The sequence below is a fragment of the Ambystoma mexicanum genome, chromosome 13 (genome assembly GCF_040938575.1).
Source record: "Ambystoma mexicanum isolate Mex_15411 chromosome 13, UKY_AmexF1_1, whole genome shotgun sequence".
NCBI classification, from domain to species: Eukaryota; Metazoa; Chordata; class Amphibia; order Caudata; family Ambystomatidae; genus Ambystoma; species Ambystoma mexicanum.
The window spans coordinates 557,658,165-557,684,783 of NC_090938.1; the positions used below are offsets into that span (position 1 = coordinate 557,658,165).

The window sequence follows — 26,619 nt, forward strand, 5'->3', positions numbered from 1 at the left end:
ACATCCTGGCACTACCCTACTAGTATTCTCTGCACTTGTATTGTGTTCGATTCATGCAAAAGCTTGTGTTCGGAGCCTTCCAGTTAATTTATACTGCAATTAATCATATCCACTGAGACATCCCGATACCTGCACCTGGTGCCTACTCGAAACCATGTCCGGTTGTAACAAAAAAGATCGATCTCTGGTCTAAACTCGTCCGAGCATTTACATCACAGTTGAATAACATTTGCAAATTTTTTTTCTGGAAAAAATATTTATTTTTTTACAAAGATAAAACACAACAGTACATCATATAAATAGGCTGTTCCCATCTACACAGTAGAGAAATGTGTGGTGTACAAGGCACTTCACAATGCTTACATAAATATTTGCCCCTTTGTTCTCAAAATGTCCCCTCCATCACAGGCTCTTGAGTCGGCGTATGAAACGCGCAACCTCAACAACAAACACACAGACGTGCAATACTCCCGCAGATTCAGAAGATCTCGAGAACATCAGTCGCTGGATCATCCAGCGAGTCACTAAAGGCTTTGCAGGTTTTTGGAATCCTTGGCTTACCAGAGGCACAAAGTTAAACACAGAAGCAGCACCTTCCTCACAGGAGGACTTACTGATTCCAGTGTAGCTGGGATACCGTTCTGAAGACCATGCTACAGGTGCACACCTGAAGAGGCCAATTGGGAAATGAGGCACTGAATGTCTCTGGTCCTCCTCTCTGGACTCTCTCTCCCAGGAGGCTTTGATTCAAGAAGGCACGTCTAGTATTCCTGAGGCAGGCAGCAGAGGGTGGCCTGTCCCTCACAGTGCAGACTGAATGTAGACTTGCCCTGGCCTGGAATTCGAATCTTCAGTCATCAAACTGCTGTAGGGAGGAGGCTGACCTTCTGGGGCTGGATACAGGAAAGGTTTAGACGTCACCTGCGAAGGAAAATAATTCATAAATGATTTGCAGACATGGACATCGTACATTACACAACTGATGTTTATGAGCAGAGAACTAAAGCAACAGTCTGATAACAGGTGATCAAAGGGGACCAATGACCCAACATGCAAGCTTTCTACTCAGGCTATCAGGTGACAGAAAGCGCCAACACACCCATGGCTAGATCGGTCACCGAGCTGGTCATTCTACACATTCCTTACCCCTCTCCTTGCCTCGCTCCAGGAGAAAGAAATTAAGGCAGAATGTTAAATGCTGCTGGAGCTTCTCTTTGGAATAATCTCAGTCACATTGAAGCCTCTGGATGGTCATTTCCTCTTTGACGCAAAACACATCCTTTCTGGCATGGAGGCATTGCTGGTCTAAAACATGTGCAGCTCCGTACCCTTCTCTGTCGAGCGTCACCTGTTCAGGACTGCACTCCCACCACAGAGTCATCCATTTACAGTTTGCCTGACCTTGAACTGTCATCCAATGTATAGTTTGGCTGCTACTTGGCCATCTTGCACTTCTCCCCTTCCCCTCTCTTGGCATTTAATATTTGCTGAATACTTCACAGCTTTGAGCGTGTAGAGCCCCCCCCATTTTCCTCCCCTTCCTCTTCTTTCCACTATACAAAGCAACTGCGATGGCACTTGGCGCCTTACAAAACATGAAATTAAGTAAAAAGGGATGCGATTGCAGGGTTAAAAATTAAGATTCAATGAGTAGGAACTAAAACGAGCTCCTGGGTGGTTGGCATCATCCAGTAGGCAGACGCCAGTGCTTCGGAACCAGGTGCGAGTACCCAGCGCACCGCAAACCTCTCTTCCACATTAGTTGCACAGTTCACCTTCCGGTACATTTCGCATGATTCATTGTGTTTAAATGTGTACTAGATGTGCCCTAAATCTTCTTTACAAGCGTTCTCATATACCTAAAGGTAATTTCACATACGCATGGTTGTAAGGCACCGACTGGCCTGGAGAGCCCAAATACCTCCTGCTGGCAGCTGGTTTTAAGCCAGCCAGGCTGTCCTAGGCCAGAAGCAGAAGCTAAATTGCCCCCAGCTCGCCTCTCTTTCAAACCCTTGCGATGGATGGAGAAAATCAGCCAGCCCGCTGTGCAAGATCCGCTCTGTGGAGCCAGTGAACAGACGCGACTGTCCAATGGCAGCACAGCCAGTCCAGTGGCGGGAGCGACTGTCCTCTGACGGGACACGATTGGATGCTCGATGCAGTTTTCAGCAGCAGATCCAGTCGCGTGGTCTAGAATGGATTTGGAGGTTTGGAGCCACCCATTTACCTTCCAAAAACATTCTGTCCACCCCAGATCACAAGTGACCACTAGAAGACTCTCCTAGTCCATCGCAGGATTCTTATAATCAAATTAGTAGGAGACCCTCCACCGGGTTACAAGAGGTTTCTATAAATAGGATGGTGTATCCCTGGTGTGCAGAATCTACATTCTCTGCACGCAAAATCCTCAATAAATGTAAGAGTGAAGGAACAGCTGCTTACTTGCAAGCCCAGTTCCCCATCACGGAGATCCTCGTTTAATTATAAGACACTGAACGTCCCGGGCCACGATAGGATCTTGGAAAACCGGTTCTTAAATAATGCCAGATCAAAGCATTAGAAAAAGATGCTCCAGGCATCTCCACAGCCCAAACAGTTTAGGCTTTGAGAATCTATTATAAGAGTAGCAGATGCAAATTAGAGAAGAGTTCTGCACACATCAGTTACTGCGCCACAATATTAACCAGGTTTCCATTGGCTGGTTTGTTTTATGTGTTAAGTCTTTAATGTGGCCCTTTAAGATGACACGTGTTTCGGCATTCCTAGTATGCCGTTATCAAATCAGGGCAATAACTATCTGCTGTATTCTGAAGTGCAGAATATCGTAATGGTAGAAAGAGTCCATTCAGACTCATGAGAAAGGCGGGCACTGCAAACTCCAGTGCTGGTGCTTCACGCGTCGGGTTCTACAAAGATGCAAATTAGTGCCACTCCCAGGCATGGGCCAGTGCAAACCTTTGCGAGTCATGGCCCACGTGTTCACTATAATTTGCCCACGCGTTCAATAGAATTTAAAAACACAAAAAAGGGGTGGGGGGGTTGCCTTTCTGATGGCCAATGCCCTATTCAAGGAAAACTGGCAACCTCTTTTTACATGAGCAGCCCTCAAATGAGGATGCTTTAGGAATAAAAGATGGCAGGGGAATGTGTTGGTTGATCTCAAAGTGCGAGGACCTTCAGTAAAGCGTGGACTAATGCCAAAGGAATGCCTCGTTCTCATGAAACACGACAGGGCCTGAACTTAACGCCAACCCTGCCTCCCTCCCCCAAATGACTCACTCGCCACTACAAAAGCCAATTTGCAAGACACGGCTCATGTTGTATTGCCCATAGCGTTGAAAGGTGGCCCTGTTAATTTAGAAAGGACATCATTTATCTCCCAGCGGGAAATAGACAGTGACAATGAGAGTGACCTCCCATAGGCCGTAATCACTCCTAAACTAACTTTTGCAGTTGGGGAACAAAGGCCAGATTTAGCCAGGAAATATAAAGTGTTCATTATTCTACGCTGAAGACACATGACATGCCATTCCATCAGTGTGCAGGTGGCATGACATGCCATTCCATCAGTGTGCAGGTGGCATGACATGCCATTCCATCAGTGTGCAGGTGGCACGGCAAGACACATGACACGGTCGCATGGATGGCCTCCATAACACTTTCCCCATCAGATGGCCATTCCATCAGTGTGCAGGTGGCATGGCACGCGGTCAGGTTATCCAGTTGTGATACCAAACAGTCTATAAAGAGAAAGATGGGACCGAGTGGAGGTGGAATGTGGGGGGCCAAGCAATGTCCCCCCACTAAGCGATGTGAACTGCAGAGGGTCCACTAGGTCCTCCCACACTTGGCCCATTGACTCCCAGTCACTGGGAAAGTCTTCCATGCAGATACTGAACATTCGATCGCACCCAACACAGTGCCAAGGGAGAAGGTTGGCATGCAGAGGGGTGCCAGCAGAGATTGTGATCTGCAGACTAGGGGCAAAGTAGAAGCGGGGAGCGAGAGAACTGCGGAGTTGGTACAGTTCACGGGTAGCAGAATTCCCACTTGCCAAGTCCCAAAAGAGAATCAGAGAGGAGACAACAGGTGCTTGGACAGGAGAAGAAGCGAAGCAGAGAGGGCAAGGCCCACACACTGGCAGAGAAAGGCCTCAACAGCATAAGGGCTGCATGAAAAAGCCACTCTATCCCAAGATGGCAGACACTCTCGCCCCTCCCCCACCCAGAAATAGAATCTGCATTCAGACCTGCGGGCAGACAATGAGCCGAGAACCCATTAGCTGCTACACATGGAAGGATGCAGGGCATGTAGTCCATCAACCAATGGTGGACTACATGGCCCATGTGTCCCTAGGCAAGCACCCATTCACCAGAGCATAAAAGGAAAAACAGAAAAGGTTGAGGGTGTGTGAAGGCAAGTGGTACATAGTGAAAAAAATGCAGGAAGCCAGTCAGCGAAAGAAGGCATGGCAGGGAGAAGAGGCTATGAAGAAAGAGAAGAGGAGGAGGACAGGATGAGGGAAAGGTCAGAGTTGGAGGACGGACACAGATGAGGTGAAAAGAGATACAGGGAGGCGGCCATCAGAGGTAGGGTGAGGTTGTAGATAGAGAGGGGACATAGTGGTCAAGGAGGTGGACGAAGTCCAGAACAAGAATTCAGCACAAGACAAGAGGGCCAAGTGAGGGCGAGACCAGCAGGCTTCCAGCTGGAGGAAAGAGGGCAAGTGCAAGAAAGGTGGAGACTGGTCAACCTGGGTTCATACATTGGCTGGGCCGAGAGCCTAGAAACTTAGCAAAATGTGGAGAAGAGCTGGGCTAGCTCCAAGCCGTAGCTTGGATTCTGTGGGCACCATGCACTCCACAAGGGAGAAGCATTGTAAGGAAGTGGAGTCGGGGAGACTAAAAGAGAATTGTAAGCCAGGAAGGGGGGTGCCGTCTCCCTGGAACTGTTACTTCAGCCTAGAATTTACCCAAAACAAACATAAGTCAATTGTGACTTGGAAGCCAAGCAAACAATGTCGCGAAGGGCCAACGTTCACCAGCAAATTTTACAGAGGGGTTCACAGACCTTGAGAGCCCCAAGTAACTTTTGAGAGACCCCTATACATATCCTTCAGGCAGCTACCCTAAAAATTAACGGTTATATAGGGTTGGAGGTGAAACCGCCCATCTGCTGATTTGTGCCTTCATGGAGCCTTCAGCGGGCTAATTTTGAGAGCACGTCCTGGGTGGTAGACTTTACTCCAGTGTTTGGTGCAATAAACCTACAGTAATGATGAATTGTTGAGTGGAGTTTGTTTTTGATCCTCGTCTGCATGACAAATGTTCTGTGCTGCCTTTGAACCAAGTCAAACCTCCTATGTTAGGTACATGCATCACAGCTGGTGGTTATTAGAATCAATGTCGTCATGAGTAGCCCCTGCATTCTCGGGTCACTCTTGGTGGGACAGCCCCAGCCTCCTCCCCTGGAAAGAAGCCTGTACTTCCTTGGACCAAAAGGAAATTGTCATGGACACCCTCAGACGTAATAACACTAAATTAACCTATTACGGTCCATTTCAAGGGGAGAGAATCAAAAAGAAAAATTGGATGTACAAAACCATTAAGCCTCAAGAACGCATTGGAAAAAAAAAAAAAAAAAAAAAAAAAAGAGTGCACGAAGCACACGTGTGCTTGGCAGTGAAGTAATGGTTACTAGGAACTCAGTCTTTCAAGTCACAAAACGTTGACTGGAGACTCACAACAAAACGTGTTCCTTTTGTTTATGTACTTAAATCAAGTGGAGTCCTTACTACTTCCTGGAAATCTGCATGTTCTGTAAACACTCGCATGAACTGTCCTTTAAAGTTTAGCAATGAGCATCTTGGGGAGACAAAAAGCAGTTTGTGTTAAAAATAATAAAGATACCAATTGTATGCTGCTGGTTTTTTGGAGGCCAATTCGGCTTCCTGCTATTCCTGGGAAAGAGGCCAAATCGAGTTCCTGCTATTCCTGGGAAAGAGGCCCACGTGGTCTCAAACGCCAGCTAATAGACTTGCCTAGTAAAAAGGTATCATCCATGCACAAGCCCATTAGTGCATTTGACGTGGAGGACTTGTGAACCTGCCTTTTTTGGACTGGATGAAGTAGGGTTCATGAGAGAAGACCAGGCGCCTTGTGCTGGACGGACAACAGCCCAGAGTATACTTCGTGGACCCTTGCGGGTGGGGGCAACACTTCTAACCCCCAGAGCAAGCTAGTCTGCAAGTATTGCTTACTCAGCCCTAAAGCCCATCCAGAAAATGCGTTTAGGACCAGATCAGCTCCAAGCCCATATTTTTGAATTCTCACTTCTGCCCCCCATGATGGAATCTGGCAATCCCTGTCACTTACACATTCGTCTCTCCCTCTCGGTGGAACAGGAATAAGATGTCGGTGCATTACCATCTGCTGATCACCAGCTGAGAGGGGACTGTAGCCCTAGGACTCCGTTCAGGCAGGACAAGGTGGCGACCCCTTCCACCTAGAACTTGGAGCAGTCAAGGCTGGGCAAGAAAGATCAGCTTTAGCAACATGCAACTGGTTTGCAGGGTACAGAATGCATCAGGCAAGAGAGTTTATGCTGATCTCAGTCAAACTCCGAGTAGTTGAATTGCTTAGAATGGAGAGAAGCAAGAGTCTAGACATTTAACGTCACGAAACGCACATCCTTTCTCTGCACAAGGGCCAATTGTATCAGAAACCTCGAGTGTGGATCCTATTTCGGATCCCAGCGATGAGAGAACGCAGACTGGCGAATCAAATGCAGTCCCAAGAGCATGTTGCTCCAGAACCTGGTGCCAAAGGTCTGTGAAGGAGTGCAGGGGTAACGAGGTAGACTTTGCTTCTCATAAAGAAGGCCCGCCCCTGCATCGAGACCCAAGAACGAGGGAGCACTAGGGTAGGATCCAAGTACATTCGAAGACCAACTCCACATAAATACGCAAGGAACAACCACACGCATGGTCCATGAAGTAGACTTCCTTTCACTATAATCCTGGAGAGAAGAAGGAAGTCTTTAGGGAACCTTACCTTGACAATCCAGCAAAAAGGCGGCCGATGTTAGACGGTTCTTTGCCCATTCACGATGCAAACGACAGCGCTCGGGTTGGGAACGGAGTACAAAGAGGTCTAGTTCTATTCATCAAATCTATGCCTTTGGCTTGCCCATCAAAGTATGCCAGGGCTGACCGGCGCAGGCACAGATCGGTTGGCATTTATTAGCTTGAAAGTCATCCTCTGTGCCCCAGGAAACAGCCTGAGAAAATCTGGCAAAGCCATCAAAGGTGCAGGATCACATCTGACCAAACAGAACGCCCATTTTCTCGGCAGAGGCGTATAGAGTCATTCTGGTACGTCTTCACTGATGGGTTAAGCAATATGACCAACTTGTCAATGGAGCAGAACATGACGAAGGGTTCATCGGTATTAGGGGCTGCCGGGATCGCAAACGATGGCCACATAGCTGGAAGGAAATGCAAACCGACTCATTTGCGAGAGTCTAGAGCAGCCAATTTTCATATTCGCACTAGAGAACGAATGCAGAGGTTTGAGATTTCTGTCAACGCTATTTTAATTCTTCATAAAGTGCCAAATCGCCGGCAGGCCTCAAGGTGGACAAAAAACACAGAACAGACAAAGAGGAGAGCTCAAGAATCCAGGAAAGTGCAGGAAGCTAAGGGGCCGTAAAAAGAAAAGTCTTCAGTTTCTTTTTTAATTCAATCAGAGAGGTGGATAACTTAAGGTGGAATGGAATAGAGTTCCACATGACTGGGGCGACATCAAACCTAGTTTTCCCAAATTTGGCAAGGCGGAATCAGGGCTGGCAAGGCCTAGCCTGTTCCAGTGACCTAAGAGGTCGTACCAGTATAGATCGCTGAATACGCTCCATAAAGGTAGCTAGGAGCTACAGCGTTCAGACACTTAAAGTAATTGTAAGGATTTTAAAAAATCCTGTGCTTGTTGGGCAACCAGTGCAGTTTTTGTCTGGCTTCAGTAATGGAATGCCGCCTTGGAAGACCCAGCACTGCTCCGACCGCTCCATTTTGTGTAATCTGGAGGGCGGCCAGGTTAGATTGCCTGCCAAGAGACTGTTACAATAATCTAGCCTCGATTTGATGAGCCGCTAGAATAGACATATTGTTAACAGACAAACGGGCGCAAAGAGCAGAGCTGCTTGTTAATCCAACAGCATGAGGCACGAGTCTTAGCCACGCGAGATCGCATGGTAAGCTCTGCGTCAATGGCGACACCAAGCATTTTTTATGTTCCGGACAACAGGAACGGAAACGTTGGAAATCAAAAATGATGCATATTCAGAAGAGAGATTTAGTTTGCACCTAGAGCCCTAAACTGAGCCTCACTGATGCCCAATAAGGGGAAACCATATCAGTGTGTCCCTGTGGTCTCATGCAGCAGGGGTGTGGCCTAGCAGCTTGGGCCAGACTGAGTCTTTCAGCACCGGTCCAAGCCTGATTTAGCTTGAAGCAATATTTTGCAAGGGTTTGATGAAGTTGGTACAACCTCCGAGGGGTCCAAGTGCAATTAGGCCAGTTTGTGCACGTAGGATGTGCTTCTATATCCATTCTCATGCAACTCACTCCTCCCCCCCCCCCCCCAGCAACCCTCGCTTATGCTTTCATTACCCCTCATTCTTGCAGGACAGGTGTTTCTCGCTACTCATTTTTGTTATTTGTTCTGGATTTTATCAGAGGTCGTTCTGTATAAATGTGCTCATTTTCCCATCACACTTTGCTTCATTGACTGCTAAGCCACGGGACCGGATGCAGCTCGTATATTTTTTACAAAATCCCTACAACCACTGCACAGCCGACAGAAAATCCTAGACTATCCATGCATCTGCTGCAAGATATTTAATATTTCCCTCCATTTATCATCCTGATTCCTTGTGGTTGCTCATGCTTTTTAAAACAAACGATCATGCGAACCTGTATAGCAATTGTGCGCGTTCATTGCTGCACTTCCAGGCAGCTTTGGTTGAAATTAAGGTCTAGAGCTTGGCCAGCGTTACCACCATACAGTGAGCCATACAGTACTCAATGCTTGGCTTCTGAATGTGAACCACCATAGGCCGCGCTGTTGAAAATATAGCCTCTGGTCAAACTACGTCTCCTGCCCTCGTGGACCAGGTTGCAGAAGTTTATCCTGATGGGCAGTCCTTTGAAATCTTTGTGAAAAGTATCCTGACTCGCATTATTTTGCACTGAGGAGTCTCAAAGGATTTGGGGGTCTGCAATGCTGCCCAGTGAAAGCTACAATGTATCATACCATTTGTTTAAACCCATAGATCCCGGTCGGCCATTTTCCAGGAAGATGCCAGCCTGCCATCTTTGCTGAGGGCAGAAAATATTGGTTACACGTTTAACTAAACGAGTCACTTTTTTACACAGTCCCTTGGATTTGGGGCCGACTACCTCGAAGAATTGGAATTCTTGAAAACGACAGCACAGTCCTAGAAGGACAAGATTAAGGCCCGGAATGCGCAGTGGAAGACGTTGTTGCCGGGCAGTAACAGGCTGCCCCGATGCCGCTATGCACCTACATGGCATTCCGTGAGGGTTCGTGCCCAAGGAGTGCTTTCTGTAAATGTAAAGTCTACTGCTATGGGACACCCCAGGAACTTGCTGATTAACAACTATGGCTCACTTCTCGAGGAGTATTTGGTTCCATGCCAACGATCATTCGACATTTTTACGGATGCACAGACAATGGTTGGGGATGGGAGGGGGCGGGGTGTTCTGATGCTGACAGAGATACTTACCTTACATGCAACTTCGAGCTTCTGGTCCAGCTGAGCCTGCCAGCCTCTGTGCCCGCGCGAGTAATGATGGGTGAATTTTGAACAACCACTCAAGCGGTCCTTCCAAATCATTCCTTTTTTTCCCTCAAAATAAATAATGTATATAACAAGCATTCCAAATTGAAGGTCACAGGGTGCATGAGGACCACACAGGGTCTGCATCGTGAGGCTCTCCAGATGTTTTGAACTACACATCCCACGATCCCTTATCATGGCATTTACAGGCTATGGCTGATGGCCGTTGTAGTCCAGCACATCTAGTAACCCAAAGGTTACAGAACCCCCCCAACCCCACACCCCGAACATTAGGTTTAACTTTGTGCCAATTTCCTCCTTCAATGACCTAGGAGCTGCTTGCTATCTGGTGTCCAGGTACTTCCATCAGCCACAGGCCACATCCCTGGAAATGAAAGAGTCTAGTCTGGTCTCAGTCAAAGTCCTTAAAAAGTCTCTCCTTGCCTGACTTCATAATCCTAAAAAGAGGTTGCCATTGGACGAAGCCCATCTACATCACATTCTGTTTTTTAACCTTTTGAGTGCCAGCTGCCTGTAACGCCCCAACCCTGCGGAAGGGGCCGAGACAACCAGGATAAAAAATAAAATCAAAATGCACAAGGGTTAATCAACTGTGGAAAGCTTTCTTTGGCAGCTACAGATTCTACACTGGCAACACGAAAGATGGCCTTAAAAGTGTTCTCTTTGGTGTCCTGTGGAAGGCCCATTTAATAACCCAGGGAAGGGCCAGGCAGGACCAGTAGGGTAAGAAGCAGGAATCCAATTTCTTTCATTACCTCGATAAGTGGTGCCACCTTACTTGGAGTATAGCTAGACAACCACTTATTCACAAAACGCTTATTTTGTAATTATTTCATTGGTCATTTGTAATGTGTTTCAAAGCGCCACAAATGGGAAGGGAACGGGGGGGGGGGAGGATAACAGTGGCAAGTAAACAAAAAAGTAAAAAGTGGCATTCGGCAGTGCAAGTGAAGTGAGAAGTGCAGGGGAGGAGGGTACCTCAGGCTAAGTGCTGGTAGAGGCAGCTCTCAACGGTAGTAAGTGGAGCTGTCAGGCAGGGCCCCGCGAGGCTATGCAGTGTGGGGGGTGCTGGTAATAACTGGGAGGAACAGAGGATCAGACCGCCGGTCAAGGCAGCAGTGGGGTGATTAGCAGGGAAGCGAAAGAGGAAGAGTTTTGAGCAGTTTCTGGAACTTAAGGAAGTCCGGCTGAAATCTTAGAGAGGCAGGAAGGCTTCTGCAACTGAACCAGCTGTTTGTTTTTAGTGCCCCCCATGTTGTCTGCTACAAGTGGATCTGCTTCCCCAGCATCTCATAATCTTTACCTTGTGCCCATGTCTCCACCATGTTTAGGGGCAGTTTTTCTTTTTTTGCTTGACCGCGACCAGTGCCAAGTTCTTTTCATGCCTGGATCCTCCAGCTGAAGCGCATGCATGGATCCTCCAGCTGAAGCGCATGCATGGATCCTCCAGCTGAAGCGCATTCATGGATCCTCCAGCTGAAGCGCATGCAGATTCCAAGTGAGGAACCTGGAAGGATTCCTTCAATTGGAAAGGACCAACTTCCCCACTCCATTCTCTTGTGATACTAGTCAAGCTCTGTGCAGTTGGAGCTCCCCTCAAGGTACGAATACCTTTTTTTTTACACCAATATCCAGCTCCATCATTTGCCCCACCCAACCCATCAGTTTAGACTCCTCCAAAGGACCCTCCACGGTGGGCAGTGAAAAAGTCGAAAACATTATGTCGAAAGTCATAAGGTCTAAAAAAAAAAAAAAAATGTTGAAAAAAACTATTAATATTTACATGTTTTTTTTGGGTTCCTCAAGTTAAAAAAAAAAAAGGTTAAAACAGAAAAATGTTTTTAAAAAAGGGGGGGTTGGGGTGGGGAACCCCCCCCCTTCAAACAAAAAAGAAAAAAAAAGACATTCGAAATTTTTTTTTCTCGACATGTTTGACATTTCGACTTTCGACATTATGTTTTTCGACATTATCACTATAAACCACCCTCCACTCCTCATTGAGCTCCCCTCTATACCTGAATCTCTCTACGGCAGGTGTCCACCTTGGCTCATCTGATCCAGAAGAGTAACTTCTCTTTTAACTTGTGGCTGAATCGAAATGTAACAATGATCTGCCACATCAAGATGCCGAACTAGAATGGGGAAAATATGGAAACTTAGCAACAATTTCCAAGAAGATCCTACTTGGTTAGGCTATCCGTGCCTCTCCTGGAAGACACGTCCTTCTTATATCTGCAATAAATGATTTTACAGAACATCAAACTCTCCACTCGCAGTGCAGGGAGGAGCCACCTAACCTTATCCCATCTAATGGGATCTCTAGGATCCTAACCGTATCTATCTAATGGTCTCTCTAGGATCCTAATCTTTTCCCAGGGAGGATAGCTCAGGAGCAACGTGCTCGCCTTGGAAGCAAGACGACACGGAGCAACACAGGTTCGATCCCCGGGTCCGTGCTTAGAAACCTCTGGGTATTAAGCACCTTATAAATAACCTATTGTATCTGATGGTCTCTCTAGGATCCCAACATTATCCCCATCTAATAGCCCCTCTAGGAGCCCAACCTTTCCCCCCCCCCCCATCTAATAGTCTCTATAGGATCCTAACCTTATCCCGTTTAATGGTCTCTCTAGGATCCTAACCCTATCCCCATCTAATGGTCTCTCTAGGATCCTAACCTTATCCCATTTAATGGTCTCTCTAGGATCCTAACCCTATGCCCCTCTAATGGCCTCTCTGTAATAGAACCATTAATGATCACGTTTGGAAATCTGTTACTTCTGAGCGCCAAGCTACCAAAGGGTGAACATTTATGCTTAATAAACATGAATTAAATTGATATAGAAATTGAATGGTTCTTCAGAAGCAACAATAAAGGCTTAGTGCCGGTCTATCACTGGGTACAGCACATTCGTCTTTGTCACAAGATTGCGTCATTCCAACATCTTTTGGCTACTTCTGCAAATCAAGTTGTGCTCCTAAAATCCTCAAAGGGACAGGAGATTAAGCAAAACGAATGGCAGCCCTTACCTCGCTGTATGGGGGTGGCTGCCCGTAGTTCTCTTGTGGCAGTACAGGAAGGGGTGATGCACCAGAGTATGTTGGCGACACTGGGGACTCCTGAGGATGCCGCGATTCAACATCTTGAGCGCGTCGTTCTACACTGGACCGGCATAGACGATTACACAGTCCACACAAGCACATGAAGGCAAAGGCTACCATTATGGAAATAAAGAGGGGTCTGAAAGAAGAAGAAAAGCAACAAAGGGTCATTATTGAGAAATAATTACCCCAATATCATACAGCACAACCAGTCTAACCACCAAACACCTACGCATAGGTGCCCGCGACCCTTCAATGAAGCACGTAAAAGTTGAAGGTGTATTTCTATGTGGGCATAACTTACATGGCCAAGAACTGAGGAGCTCTCATAAATATGTGCACAAGCTCGGAGGACACATACAAGGTGTAAGAAAGTCCTCCTTCACACAGTGAAGTGAGCATATGGCCCGTTGGGTATCTGGATGGGAATGCAGAATAACTCTAACACCATATAACCAAACCAACTCAGGAAGATGGCAAAGGTGCCGTTTTATTAACAATTATCTAAAACCGGGAGTTACAAGGGACGTTCACTCGAGCTCTAAGTGCATTGCTCATAAAAACAGCATTATATGCAAAAAATACATCGGACGTGATGCTATACTACGTGGTAAATAATAAAAACCTACGAAGGATTGTCATACGTTCAAGGGGAACATCCAATTATACATTCTACAAGGGGTGGGACTGTGATTGGTCATCTATCATCAGGTGGACAACTTAAGCCTACCTCTAAAAACATGTAATCTTCAACACTATTAAGTACACAGTATATAATTGGCTCTCAAACTAAAAGGCACTTCGTTATACAGCCCTCTATATTGGTTGGCACGTTCATGCCATTTCTGGAACATTTGGTTCACTTAGCAGCACGTAAGCCCAGACCCAGGTACCAAGAGGTGGACTTGACTTTACCTCCACACCCAATTAGCCAAACATCTCTCATCACCCATGCCTTCTGCCATGAAGATTGTCTTTGAACTTGGCCTTGCAAAGTATTCTTGTCTTTGGGAATATATGGGAGTGCGAGCACTCCGCATCGTTGTTCTACAACACGCTCAACTCCATTTCCATCCTTGGCTCACGTGACAGGAGACCACGATTTGGTCCATTTTGCAGCATTTAAATAATATCTCAAATTAATAAAACTTGGCATGCTTGATGTTCTTTCTTTGCACCTTAACAAGGGATGATTCAACTCCACATGCTTACTGCCTTCAAGAATAGATAACCAACATTGGTTGCTTCAGCTTTGGGATCAGCTTATTCTTTCTGTGACAGTTCTCAGCCTTTCCTCTCCAGGAGTCCTGGTTTACTAAATTCAGGACACCGATGTCCAGTTTCTATAAAATGGCGGCTTCGCCTCCAGTCTATTCACTACCTATAGCCAGCTTCTAGGGTTAATCTACTTGCATTACTGCATCTGTACAGTTATTGAACGGCTTTCATTGCATGTGTGCGAAGCACTGCAGGAAATCTTCTTTTCACATATGAAAGTTTACTCGATTCTAACTTAGTCATCAGTTTCTGCAAGATCCATACATTCTCTTTAGCCAATAACCTCAGGGCATCACTTTCGTCTTACGTGACGTCGCCAGCTCCTCTTTTTGCACCTTTTCCTATTCCTTCAAGGAGTTCCTCCCTCAGATTGTCGTCTCTTCGGGGTACATTTTGTAGGGTTTTCTCAGAGGATACCCTCTCTGTAACACTTTCTGCGGAATTGGCACAACTACTGGTGTTAAGCATGGCACAATCTCAGGCTTCCAACATATAGGAGGTAGAGGAGCGGGATTTCCTGCAGAGGCATGCACTGCTCCTCTACAGTTGTATTCAGGTAAAAGCCTGCATTTTGAGAACACCTTAGTGCCTATTGGGGACCCCTGGAGACTTGCATACATGGATGTGTGAGAAGTAACATGTTTATGAGAGCTCTGAAATAACTCTACATGTGTGAAAGAACATACACCAATATGCATAAAGTAGAGCCCAAGTAGATGAACGCGGGCCAGGTGGCCAGTTAGGCTTCCATGCTCTACATTACCATAGAAGAATAAGAAGACTGGTGGTAATCAATGATCACTCAGTGTATATGTATGTGCGAGCTGAAGACATGAGGGAAAGCCCTTGAAGACCAGAAACAGATGTGAGGGTCTGAACAAAGAAGAACAAACCCTAGGTAGTGTGCCATCTTTGTCTCAAAGAAAGTTTGAAGCAATCAAAGTTGCAAAATTCACCAATTAAAGTAGTAACTTTAAGTGACCTCCCTCCAAAAATCAAGCCTTTGCAGAGAGGCTGATGCAGTGGATGAATATGTTGGATGCCAGTGTTCATTTGGGCTGCATAAGCCCTTTGATCAGACAATGAGGGGACGTTCCTCAGCACCACCACTATTTTAGTGATATTCACAGGTTCTGTATTGCAGCTACTGGATTTGCAAAACCCAAGGTCTGGATCTAATGCAGAAAAAAAATACTTTTTAAAAATACTACCAAGCTAGTGTCTAACGGATCCGGCGGCTAAAACAGGAGAGCTGTGCGACAAACTGCTATTGAATTTCTATTCTTCAGAGAGGATTTGGGAAGCTGGCATGGACTAGTGAACCCAGAATGGGTGCTTTGCAGAGTTTCTTTTAACTAAAAACAGGATTGAAATATTCATGGTAGAGATTTGCGCAAGCTCAGAAGTGACACTTTTGCACAACATCTCACAAACCACTGAACAGAATGTCAACATTACCAAAAAGCATGTGGATTGAAGGCATAATAACTTTGTGCACTTCAGTTGGATCGCTTTCGCGCCATGAAATCTCAACCACGTACTATTGGGGGCTGGCTGGGAAAACACACATTCTATAATGTCAGGATTTGGAGTAGGTACAAATTTGTTCGAAAGGGATCAATTTAAAGTAATCAAGACTACACTCCCAATTGGGAGCCGTTCTTGAACCTTATCGTATAGTGCTATTGTTCCTTCTCCGTCTTGCATTGACCAATGCCATGAAGGTATCAAGATTTCAGTTCTTGAACTCTGAAGATACTCTGAAGATACTCCTGGTGCGTTATCAGTTTTCACCACAAACCACACTGGATAGGAGTCTGAAAGAATGTCTTTCTGTTGTACAAACTCAAGATCCACGTCGCAGCCTCTGAAGGAGTGGCGTGTGTGGATTGTCATCAGAGCTGGTATTCATGTGGTGCCATATTCCTGGTGTAGGAGGCTTAAATCCCAGGCAAACTTCACTGCATCTTGAGGGTGGTGGAATAGGAATATTTCAAGCAGCCATATTCTCAACAGGAAGAGTGGGCTCGGACATATTGCAGTGCATCATCGGTTATGAGATTTCTAAAGCTCAACTCTAGCTGGAAGCAACAGATCATGGCCCAAGAAGTCTTTGCTGGGTTTCCCAACCAATCAAGATACACTACCAGTTTGGCTTGAGTGCAGGAAGGTAAGGTAGACAATGTCCATCGATAAACAGGATTGAGCTTAGTTTACAGGCAAGGAATGAGACACACACACACACACACACACAGGCAAGGAATGACTGACACTGACACACACAGGCAAGGAATGACTGACACACACACACAAAACTTACCCATACCAGCTGTTGTCCAGGTAGATCTTGTCCCTTATACAGCACTGTCCATTGCAGCAATAATCCCCTGTGCACCTGTGGAGCAAAGAAGAGAGACCAGGTCACAGACAGCCAGCAGTCTGGAGGACAGACACGTGGAAGAGTCTGCTTAGGCAATGGGTGCTAGTGAGGGCGAACACATGCAAAGATAAAAGCCGGGCAATGAAAGTCTAAAGTCCCAGAATGGCTAATAAAATTCAATCTCGTCTTCTAAAGGGGGTTGTAGACAGAGGGTGAACAATATGGGAGGGTAACACCCTCACAGGGAGGGCATTAGAAGATCAAACCCCAGCAAACACTTCAATGACACCTGCAGGTGGACATGATGGTGCAGCAAACAGAAGGACAGCATTTCAGGAATGTAGCAACACTGGTCAGGATGGGTTATGGATGAGGACTTTCATGGGAACTAGACACTGCAGAAAGGATTAGAACCTGGGCAGAGTGTACTAAAGAGAAATACACACACACAAAAGACCACAAAAAGGGGATACAGGCGGGTTGGAATACTACAGTTGGGAGACGGCACTGGGAGTAAAAATGACAAATGTTTGTCTCCTCCCCTGAAGCCACAGAGGGGGCGGTGGAAATGTGCTGCAAGCTTTGATGACTCCTCAAGCAGTAGCGTACATTTGGCTTGGGCGGCCCCAAGGCTTCTCGCACACACCATCCTGAATCAGGGACAAATTAAAACCCACATTGTACGGCTCATCTTCAAACTTGACGAATCCCCTTAACCCCTACCCAGACCCCAGGTGGGATCTCAACCCTCCCCATTTCTCTCCTCATATGTTCCCCTCATTGCTACACACAATCTCCCTCCCCGCTATAAACCTTCCTCTAATCTCTTTTTCTACAATAGGGGTCTGCAACATTTCCCCCCCTAGAGGTTTTGGACTACAACCACCATCAACCCTAGCCAGCATAGTTAACAGTGAGGGATCTTGGGAACCAGAGTCCAGACCATCTGGAAAGCTGCAGATGCCTGCTTTACAATCATCTCCAGATCTCCCTCTGACCAGTTCCATCTACAGATCTCACTAGCACTGCCTTCTGCCTTTCACTATGTAACCTCCTCTGATCTCATCTCCACCCCTGGCGTGTGAGCGTGTCTCGCCAGTTCAGCGAGGCGCTCCGCACGCGCACCTTCCTGTCGTATCCCCGCAAGCTTCTCCATGACTCTTCAATGGGAAGGTCGCAGGCCAGGATTTTTTGGGCCACCGAGGGGACATCACTATAAAGAGACCAGAGGAAGTAGAAATATATGATGAACTTACTCAAATATTCCACAGTGTAAAGCCACCTGCAAAGAGAAAGAGAGGTCCGTTAATCACGTTACTCTCCCCTAAACAGCTCACACAAGTAACCTTCTGCATGTCTTTCCTTCTACAACATACATGTGAGTAAGTGAAGCGCTGCCAGATTGATTTATAGCAAAGCGAGAGTCGAGTTGCAGCCGAGCGGTGGAGTCACCGTCACAATTCATGCATTTCTTTAAACATGGAGGTAATCACCACCAGTTGTTTAGCTAGGGTCTTCCACTGGGTGGGCTTGCAGTGCATAAACGTCCACATAGGGCAAGAGATTGATTTTTGGAGTGTGCGTACAAGAGCACAAGCCTGAAATTATAATTTTGGGAGAATATCAACAAGCATTGGCAATGCCAACAGTTCTGGCTTTTGTGTAGGCGTGGGAAATTCATTTGCCATGCCTACACAATGCGTAGTGCCATTAACTGGTCATCAATGGCAGCAGCTGCAAAAGGGTGCAAGTCGCTTGGCATATAATAGCAGTGCCTGACAAAAGGCATAATACTAATACACAAGCCAAAACTGTTTTTAAACAGGACTTCAGTGAAGACACGCACAGGGCCCAATTCATGGAATATTTTCCAGGTTGAATTTGCAATGCAGACACAAACCCCGATTCATGGAACCGTGCAAAGTGTATTTTTGCATTGCAAAGTCCGAGCAAAGTCGCGTATAGTCATTTTTGCTGTTCAAAATTACTATGCACGGAAAAAAATATATACTTTGTGCATGCAAAGTTACTTTTAGCCGGGCAAATATTCCATGAATCGGGCCCATAGTGTTTAAAAAACGAGTGGGCTTGCGGCAGACTTGGCTAAGACATTTTTATTACAGTAGATTAATTTACAGCTTCAATTACATCTCAGAAGACTGCTTTGAAGAAGAAGAAAAAAAAACAACAACAAAAAAAACACCGAAAGGCACTTGTGGGGCAGTTTGATGGTAAGGCTGGGTAAAGCTAGTTCAAAGACATCCCAGGATGTTTTGAGAGGGGCAAGAACTGGTTGGGAATAGCCATAGGGATTAGCATGGCCGTAGATGGGTTGGTAAATAACTAAACACATGCCAGCTGCGAGTCCCTCCTCATATGCCATTTCTCACTAGCTGTACTCTAATGCAATCGTTTTTACTTTAGCGCCTCCCAAAAGCCAAAACTAAAAACGGATTGCCCGACTGGCATGCCAATTTTACATCAGGTGCTTAATGACAGCAATCATAAAAAAGGGGAGGAGACACGCTGCGCCATTTTGGATTGATAACCTAAACGAGGTGGGGGCATAAAAGCGGCACAGTTTCCCTACCGTGGGTCTGCTCTTCTCGAATGCGGAAGGGCTGGTAGACCCACGAGTCTGCCGACGGTTAACCGGCATGGCGATTTATTGGAACGTTGCAAGTCCTGCGGGAAGATGGCGGCTTCCAGTCCCACTTGCTTTACTGTCCGGCGTGGGAAAAGGTCGTGGAACCAAAGACTCCCTGGACTCTTTCTCCCCAAGCAGTAACCCAATAAAAGCATCTGGCCCCTGGATGCAGTAATGTGTGTGATTTACCCCCGCCTTCAAATGACCCCCTGAACTATTTAGTAACTGCATGAAAGGAAAAAATGAAAAGTTCCTTTCAGAATGCATACACATGCGGTCTCTAGAGATTTATATATGCCCAGCCCTCTTTTTTATTAACTTAATTGGCTTAGCTAAAGTCTCTTCTGCGTGCAAAATAACTACACCACAAACCACACATCGCACAGCAGCACACGGTGGCTACCAACAAAAACGGCGCAAACCGAACTGGTGCTGCCGGCAGCATATCACAGTTCTCGTGCTCTTTCCTGCCGAGCCCCACTAACCCACCCTACCTTCTTTCCTGTTAGATCCGCCAGAGCACGGGGGACCACTCTGGTGGCGATAGATATTCCTTCAAGTCTGAACATTCCAAGGCTGGTGCTGCAAACCACTCGCAACCTCTCTCTGGTTACTCAAAAATATGCAGAGAAGTCCTGTTCACTAAACCGGCCATTCTTGCACGTCACTGTGCATTGATGGCCAGCCTAGCTTAGAAGAGCATTCAACATGAAGGGGGCCAAAGGCCAGGATTGCCGGGCGGCCGCCCTGGCTAGGGTGTAGGGTGGCCAACTTTGTGAGATCCTTTTGCGGGACACAAGGTGGTGATGACGTGTCAGCGTAGTTCACCGGGCAGAATCAACGCATGCACCCGCAGCTGCCGACATGGGTGCAATGCAATGCAATGCAATAGGACTCTTATTCACAAATTAGCGGCCACTTGCCAGCCACTGTTATTTCCATTCACAGGAAATGTATGTATCTGACCCCCTCCGCGGCAGCTAGTCTGTGAGACAGCGCCCTGCAGCGGCCAGCCCCAGCCGCCAGCATGCCTAATTGGGACTCCTCACTTGCACAAATTGTGCTCGAACATAGCAAGTCGGGAAAACCTGCATCCTGCAGAGCCACTCTGCAAACTGCGGGACACAGTCCCCAATTGCAGGACAATCCCGCAAATTACGGGACAGTTGGCCAGCCTACCAGGGTGCCATCTGCCTACATGGACTTCAGCTGACCTGTTCCTGACAGACGAGGGTGCATCATGACTGCTTCTTGGACAGTCACAAAACATGTTCATTTGTTTTGTGGAACTGCAAACGTTGTGTAGGTTGAGCATTTCACGATGCATGCCCAGGCCAAACTGACTACAAACAGGTCACTTGATCCCACAGGTTCTTGCGAGTAATCTCTAAACAGTACAACGCATAGGACAGGACCTTAAGTTGTCCCATGTCCGTGTGAAATAACCAACCAATCCTGGCTTTTGTCGTCCAGTTGTGCCTTTCCAGTGTTTTTTTTTTTTGTACTCTATTTTTGTTGGTCTTCATCCTTTTCTTTGCCTCTTTACGATGTATTCTTGCATCTTGCCATTTTTTTTTCTTGCCCTCAATTCCATCTTTTCCTACCAGTTGTCATGTTTGCGACTATGTAATGGAGGAAGCATTAGAAGATCGGGAGAAAAAAAAAATCCTGCCTTAATTATTTCTCTGATATAAATGATATCCTATATTACATCCTCTCCCCCTGTCCAGAATTGCAAGCGAGCGGGTACTTGCCCGTAATCTCCATCATTAATATTCATTCACACTGAATGCCATCACAGTCCATCCCACCCGTGTGTGGAGGGAAGGTGAGACCAATAACGCGTCCCCACACTTTGCCTTTCCAAATGGATTTCGGAGAGAAGCTCCGCACACACGGGCCTCCACACCAAACGGGGGTGTTTTGCAGAGAAGCTCCGCACACACGGGCCTCCACACCAAACGGGGGTGTTTTGCAGAGAAGCTCCGCACACGCGGGCCTCCACACCAAACGGGGGTGTTTTGCAGAGAAGCTCCGCACACACGGCCCTCCACGCCTGCAGAGAAGCTCCACACACACGGGCCTCCACACCTGCAGAGAAGCACCGCACACACGGGCTTCCACACCTGCAGAGAAGCTCCACACACACGGGCCTCCACACCTGCAGAGAAGCACCGCACACACGGGCTTCCACACCTGCAGAGAAGCTCCACACACACGGGCCTCCACACCTGCAGAGAAGCACCGCACACACGGGCTTCCACACCTGCAGAGAAGCTCCACACACACGGGCCTCCACACCAAACGGGGGTGCACATAATTACATAGAAAATCTCTATGCGACACTGGTATAGCAGATGATAGCCATGGGAAAGCATAGCATTTGCTGCAATCATTGCGTGCAGGACATGCATAGCATGTGAAGGTCCATACGGCTGGTGAGGAAACCCCTCTTACTGTGGAGAGGGGTCGACATAGGCTCCACTCTCCATTTATTCAACAGCATTTGATGTTTTTTCCTGCTGCCAACAGTTACCACAATAATGATATGGCAGTGCAGAGGCTTGCACAGAGAGTGGCGCATTGTGCCCTCAGAGACATCCAGAACTTGGTCTGCGAGTATAGGAAAGGAGAGCCAGGGAAGCTAAAGGGGGAGAAAGGATCTAAATAGGTGGGAAAAGGATTTTTTATTTATTTATATTTATATAGCGCGCAAGCAGCCCAATGGCATTGAGGCGCGGTTACTTGCAAAAAACTTAGTTACAGAGGTACAGGCATAGTGGCGGACGTTGATACATTATGAATACTACAGATCATCATACTGTTACAGACATTGCAATTGGTCATTGTGTTACAAATTATGCATTGGGTCATGTGACGGGCAAGCATGGCGTTTTTGATTCCAGCACCTCCGGAGTCAATGTAGAGCAATGAAAGCATAATGCTGACCAGGGAAGGGAAACTTCTTCATGCTTTTGCAAAGTAAGTGTAAACCTGTGGAGGGGGATGGGGGAGGGTAGCTGCTAGTACTTGGAGAAAGTGATGGAATGAGACAGCAAGCTGTTGTGTGATGACCTGAAGGTGTGCTCAAGTGTACCCTTGACGCGTGTAGGCTTGTCTGCACATCAGGTGTTACCATAAACCAAGGAACCCCAGCAGTACATCGGGGGTGCCCAACCATCTATCAGATACGATGGGCATTTAGTGGATTTTGCAACCATAAACCAAGGAACCCCAGCGGTAAATCGGGGGTGCCCAACCATCTGTCAGATACGATGGGCATTTAGTGGATTTTGCAAGGTGAAGGAGGTGGAGACACAGAAGAGTAATTGGGCATGTGGTCCATCCCTCAAGTTGTCAGAACTGCATGGCCACAAACTGGAATGGTGCAGTGGAAGGGAATAGTGGACGCCCCCCCTCCGATTAAAGATTGAGAGGGCAGTGGCTGCGCAGCTTGGGGTTTGTGTAAAGGGGGGGCTATGTTTTTTTACAGGACTGCCACCACATATGCTTAGGAAATGCTAGTTGCTTATGGATCACTTTAGGTTACAGTAAAGAGGAGAGGGAGGGGCCCCAGGCAAACCATGGAAGAACCAGCGCACCCAAGGGCTCATTACCCTGGAGTGGCCACAGTCAGTCATTTTTAAAGCAGCTGTATTAGGGTAACCATGAACGCACGTGTGTATGTTAGGGGGCTTTCAGTATGTAGGACCCTTGCTCAGAATACAGCACTGAAGCTGCTGCCAAGCAATCAGAGTCATGCCAGCACAAATATAGGGATTCCTAGGAAGGTGTGCAGAGTGGGTAAATTACAATGCGCCAGTACACAAGTGTTTCAAGGCGCCACAAGGGAGGGGAGGCAAGATTAACAATCCGACATTCAGATCGTGCAAGTGCGACAATGAGAAGTGCAGGGGGGAAAGGAGGGGGTGGGGGGGGTGTAATACGGGCAGCATGGCTCAGAGTAAGATCAACCAGGGCAGCGTGGCTCTGGGTAAGTGCAGGAGGCAGGGGGTTGTAGAGGTTACAGTGTGCAAGTGCGCCATAGGCCAGAAGGCAGTGCAAGGAGGACTGGTTATGGAGTAGCCTGGTAACCGGTGAGACGGAGGGTAGCAAGCAACCAGTCGGTCCACCAAGGAACCAAGAGAGAGAAGGCAGAGGAGAAAAGGATGGTCTGGCTCAAGTCTGAGGGGGCAGGGAGGGAGAGATCTACCCCTGCCCCATTCTCTGCTTGGCGAAGCGTCTGACCCTCAAAACGTTAGGAGGTAGCTGAGCAAAGGGCTCTAGTAGGTAGGTATTTAGGCAGAGAGAGTTGGATAGAGTGAGGGGTACAGCCCCAGAGAGCCTTATGGACGATGCAGAGGGTCTTGAACTTTATCCTTGCAGCCACCGGGAGCCAGTGGAGAAACTTCAGGGCTGGGGAGATGCCGTCCCTGGGATTGAGGCCAAGGATATGTCTTGCAGTCCTGTTCTGGATTAGTTGCAAGTGGCAAAGAGTAGCGTTTGGCAGATTAGGAGACAGGCTGTTGCAGTAGTCTGGCCTGGAGAGAACCAGGGCTCTGGAGATAATGAGCTTCTGGAGAAAGGTGAGAAAAGGTAGAATACCTCTGAAGAGGTGCAGCAGGAAGTGGGACTTCTTGGTAACATCCGGATTGTTGGGAGAGAAGGAGATGTGTTTTGTTGAGTTTTTTTGCCTCACACGAAGTGGAAGGTAGAGGGTCCAAGGAGAGTGGTCAGAGTAAGAGGGAATGTGGGAGCAGTATCTCAGTCTTACTGGCATTAAGGCAGAGATCATTGGAAGTGCACCAATCCTAAATCGCAGATAGACAGTTAGGAATGAGCTGGGAAGGAGGGGAGGCTGAGGGAAGCCAGAAAGAGTGCCAATTGTCATCCACATAACACTGAAAGTTACACGAGAAGGTGGAGACCAAGTGACCCAAAGGGGCCAGATAGATATTAAAGAGCCAGGGTGAGAGGATAGACCCGTGGGGGACATCACATGTGGAGAAAAAGGTAGTGGAGAGAACAGACACAAATTAGACCTGGGAGGGTCAGTCCAGGAGGAAGGAGGTAAGCCACTCCAGGGCCCGATCTGTGATGCCCAGGTTCTCGTCAAAATGGTGTGATTGACCGTATCAAAAAGAAGAGGAAAGGCCAAGGAGGAAGAGAGCAGAGGGTGAGCTGGAATCAAGATTAGAAAGCAGATTGTCACGGGCGTTCAGGAGAGCAGTTTCCGTGCCTCTGGCTGCTCTGAAGCGAGACTGTTGGTCATGGTGTCTACCAAAAGATTCAGTGTGGAGTGTAAGATGGGAAATGGCCAGCTTTTCCATGGGTTTGCCCAATCGGGCGATAGTTTCCCGGAAAGGTAGGATCGGCAGATGGCTTTTTTAGGAGTGGGTGCACAAGGGAGTGCTTGAGGAGAGAGGGGAAAGATCCAGTGGCGAAAGAGTGATTACAGAAATCGGCCAATAGATCTGGAAGAGCAGGGGATCACCTGCTTGGCAGACACTTTCATAGATTGGACTTGTCTGGAAACAGATGGCCTTGGGGGGAGGGGGGAGAACAGGAGAGGTGGAGACTGCAGTGCCTCTTGGTGCTTGTGGGCTCCTCAGGAAATAATCTGATTGTTTCGAACCCCCCTTTATCCCAAAAGCTGCAGTTGCATAGTTAGGAACCCAGATAGCTTCTGGAGAAGGAAAAAAAAAATACCTTTTACTGGACAACCCACGCTTTTTACACCATTGAGCTAAACCTACAAAAATTGGGGGAGGGAGGATAAATATGGGGAGGTGGAGAGAGACCAAAGTTATCTGGCCACTGTCAGAACATTGTCTGATCACTAGAATGATGTTTGTTTATTACACAAAATCACCGACATTGAGCGCTTTGTGCGGTGCAGTATTTCCAAGTAGGCGAGAATTGAGAGGAATTCAGGTCAACGTTTAGGCCCATAGTGGAGACAATGAGATCGAAACCAGTAGATTTGCTCCAAAATGGACCCACAGACAAGAGAAATGGTGATCTGAGCATCTGGTACACTTGCAACCCACCTAAAACATGTTTTTTTTAACGTAAAATAACTAATATCCACAAAGTCATAATAATAATTAAATATAAACAGTTGAGATTGCAAGCCTGTCGACTCCAAAACAGACTCCAGGATTAGGCAATTTGCCAATAGCTTGAGAAATGTAGATTTGGGTAGCAGATACCTTTAGGAACCACAATTGCATAGAAAACGGTAAAAACTAAAGCAGAATCTTCAAGAGCAGGTGGTGAAAGATGTCGCATGGAATTTGTAAGGTGATTGGACGTCATTACTCTGCCCTCGAAGTGCTGAGCAGCCTGGACTGACATTGCATTACAGAAATCAAGCAATGCATAACGGGTGTCCATGCAGCCACCTTGGAGCATACGTGGGGAGGAGCAGATGTACACAGACAATACCCGGCTCGTGGACGCATTGGGTGGTATGGGGCAGGTGGGGTGGAGAAAAGAAACCAAAGCTGCCTTTCACAAACGCAGTACCAGCGAGTACATCTTTAATGGCAGCACAACAGTGGTGCTCTTGACAGATCTGTTTTCAGTCGCCACCCATTTACAAACGATGCCATTATATGGTACCGGCCCCAGCCGTGATTCCAGAAGCAAGGATCCAAACTGATCACAACCCGTCCTTCAACCCACCAGACGGCTCAGAGGCGCAGCTTCCATTGGCCAAAATTCCAACTGCTTTTCGAACAAACCACCATCGATATGTCCTCGCCCAGGGCCATCAAGTGGTCCAGTTTGAACGACACATGACATATTGATGCAAATCTATTATCCAAACATTTGGGACGTGTCCACCTCCTCCCTTTTGCAGAAGCAAGGTTCACCACACTAGATTGGCACACACCCATGACATCACAAAACCCGGCTGCATTTCCACCTCCCCGTCTGTGTTTGTACATGTACAATCTACTTACACCCTGGTCTTCCTCTCGCTTATTTAGCAAAGCAAGGTCTGCATACCCCTGGCAGGGGCACAGGATGCCACTCAACGCACAGCTTAAGGTGCTCCGATACAGCTACGGTGATGAGTTGGTGAAATTAAGAGCATATTAACATAAGCATGCACCAGGAAGCCAAGTGTGCTCGCTACCAGATACCACTCGCAGAATAGTGTGGCACGATTGACGTCCAAGGAAAGGAGGCAAGCGTGCATGTCACAATAACTGCAAGAGAAAGTCCCGGGTCCCAGTAGCTACTAAAGTTCAATGGAAGGTCATGAGTGCTACAAGGAGACAACCATCTCCTCCTGGGCAGCAGCCAGAAAGTTACCTACAGACAGGCG

The 26,619-nt window shown here is 47.3% G+C and overlaps 1 protein-coding gene across 2 annotated transcripts in view; it reads right to left on the bottom strand.

Annotated features, from left to right (window-relative positions):
• Positions 1–236: 236 nt before the first annotated feature.
• TMEM92 (transmembrane protein 92) overlaps positions 237–26,619 on the bottom strand; it is a 33,019-nt gene continuing 6,636 nt past the window's right edge. Inside the window, exons 2-6 of one of the 2 annotated variants that reach the window (XM_069634356.1) lie at positions 17,893–17,918; positions 16,577–16,651; positions 12,907–13,117; positions 11,892–12,008; positions 237–921 (exon numbers count right to left, since the gene is read on the bottom strand). In XM_069634356.1, the coding sequence (XP_069490457.1) occupies positions 11,925–12,008; positions 12,907–13,117; positions 16,577–16,651; positions 17,893–17,918 (396 nt within the window). In that variant the 3' untranslated portion in view covers positions 237–921; positions 11,892–11,924. The remainder of the gene's footprint in view (positions 922–11,891; positions 12,009–12,906; positions 13,118–16,576; positions 16,652–17,892; positions 17,919–26,619) is intronic. The other variant, XM_069634355.1, reaches the window with a different exon arrangement.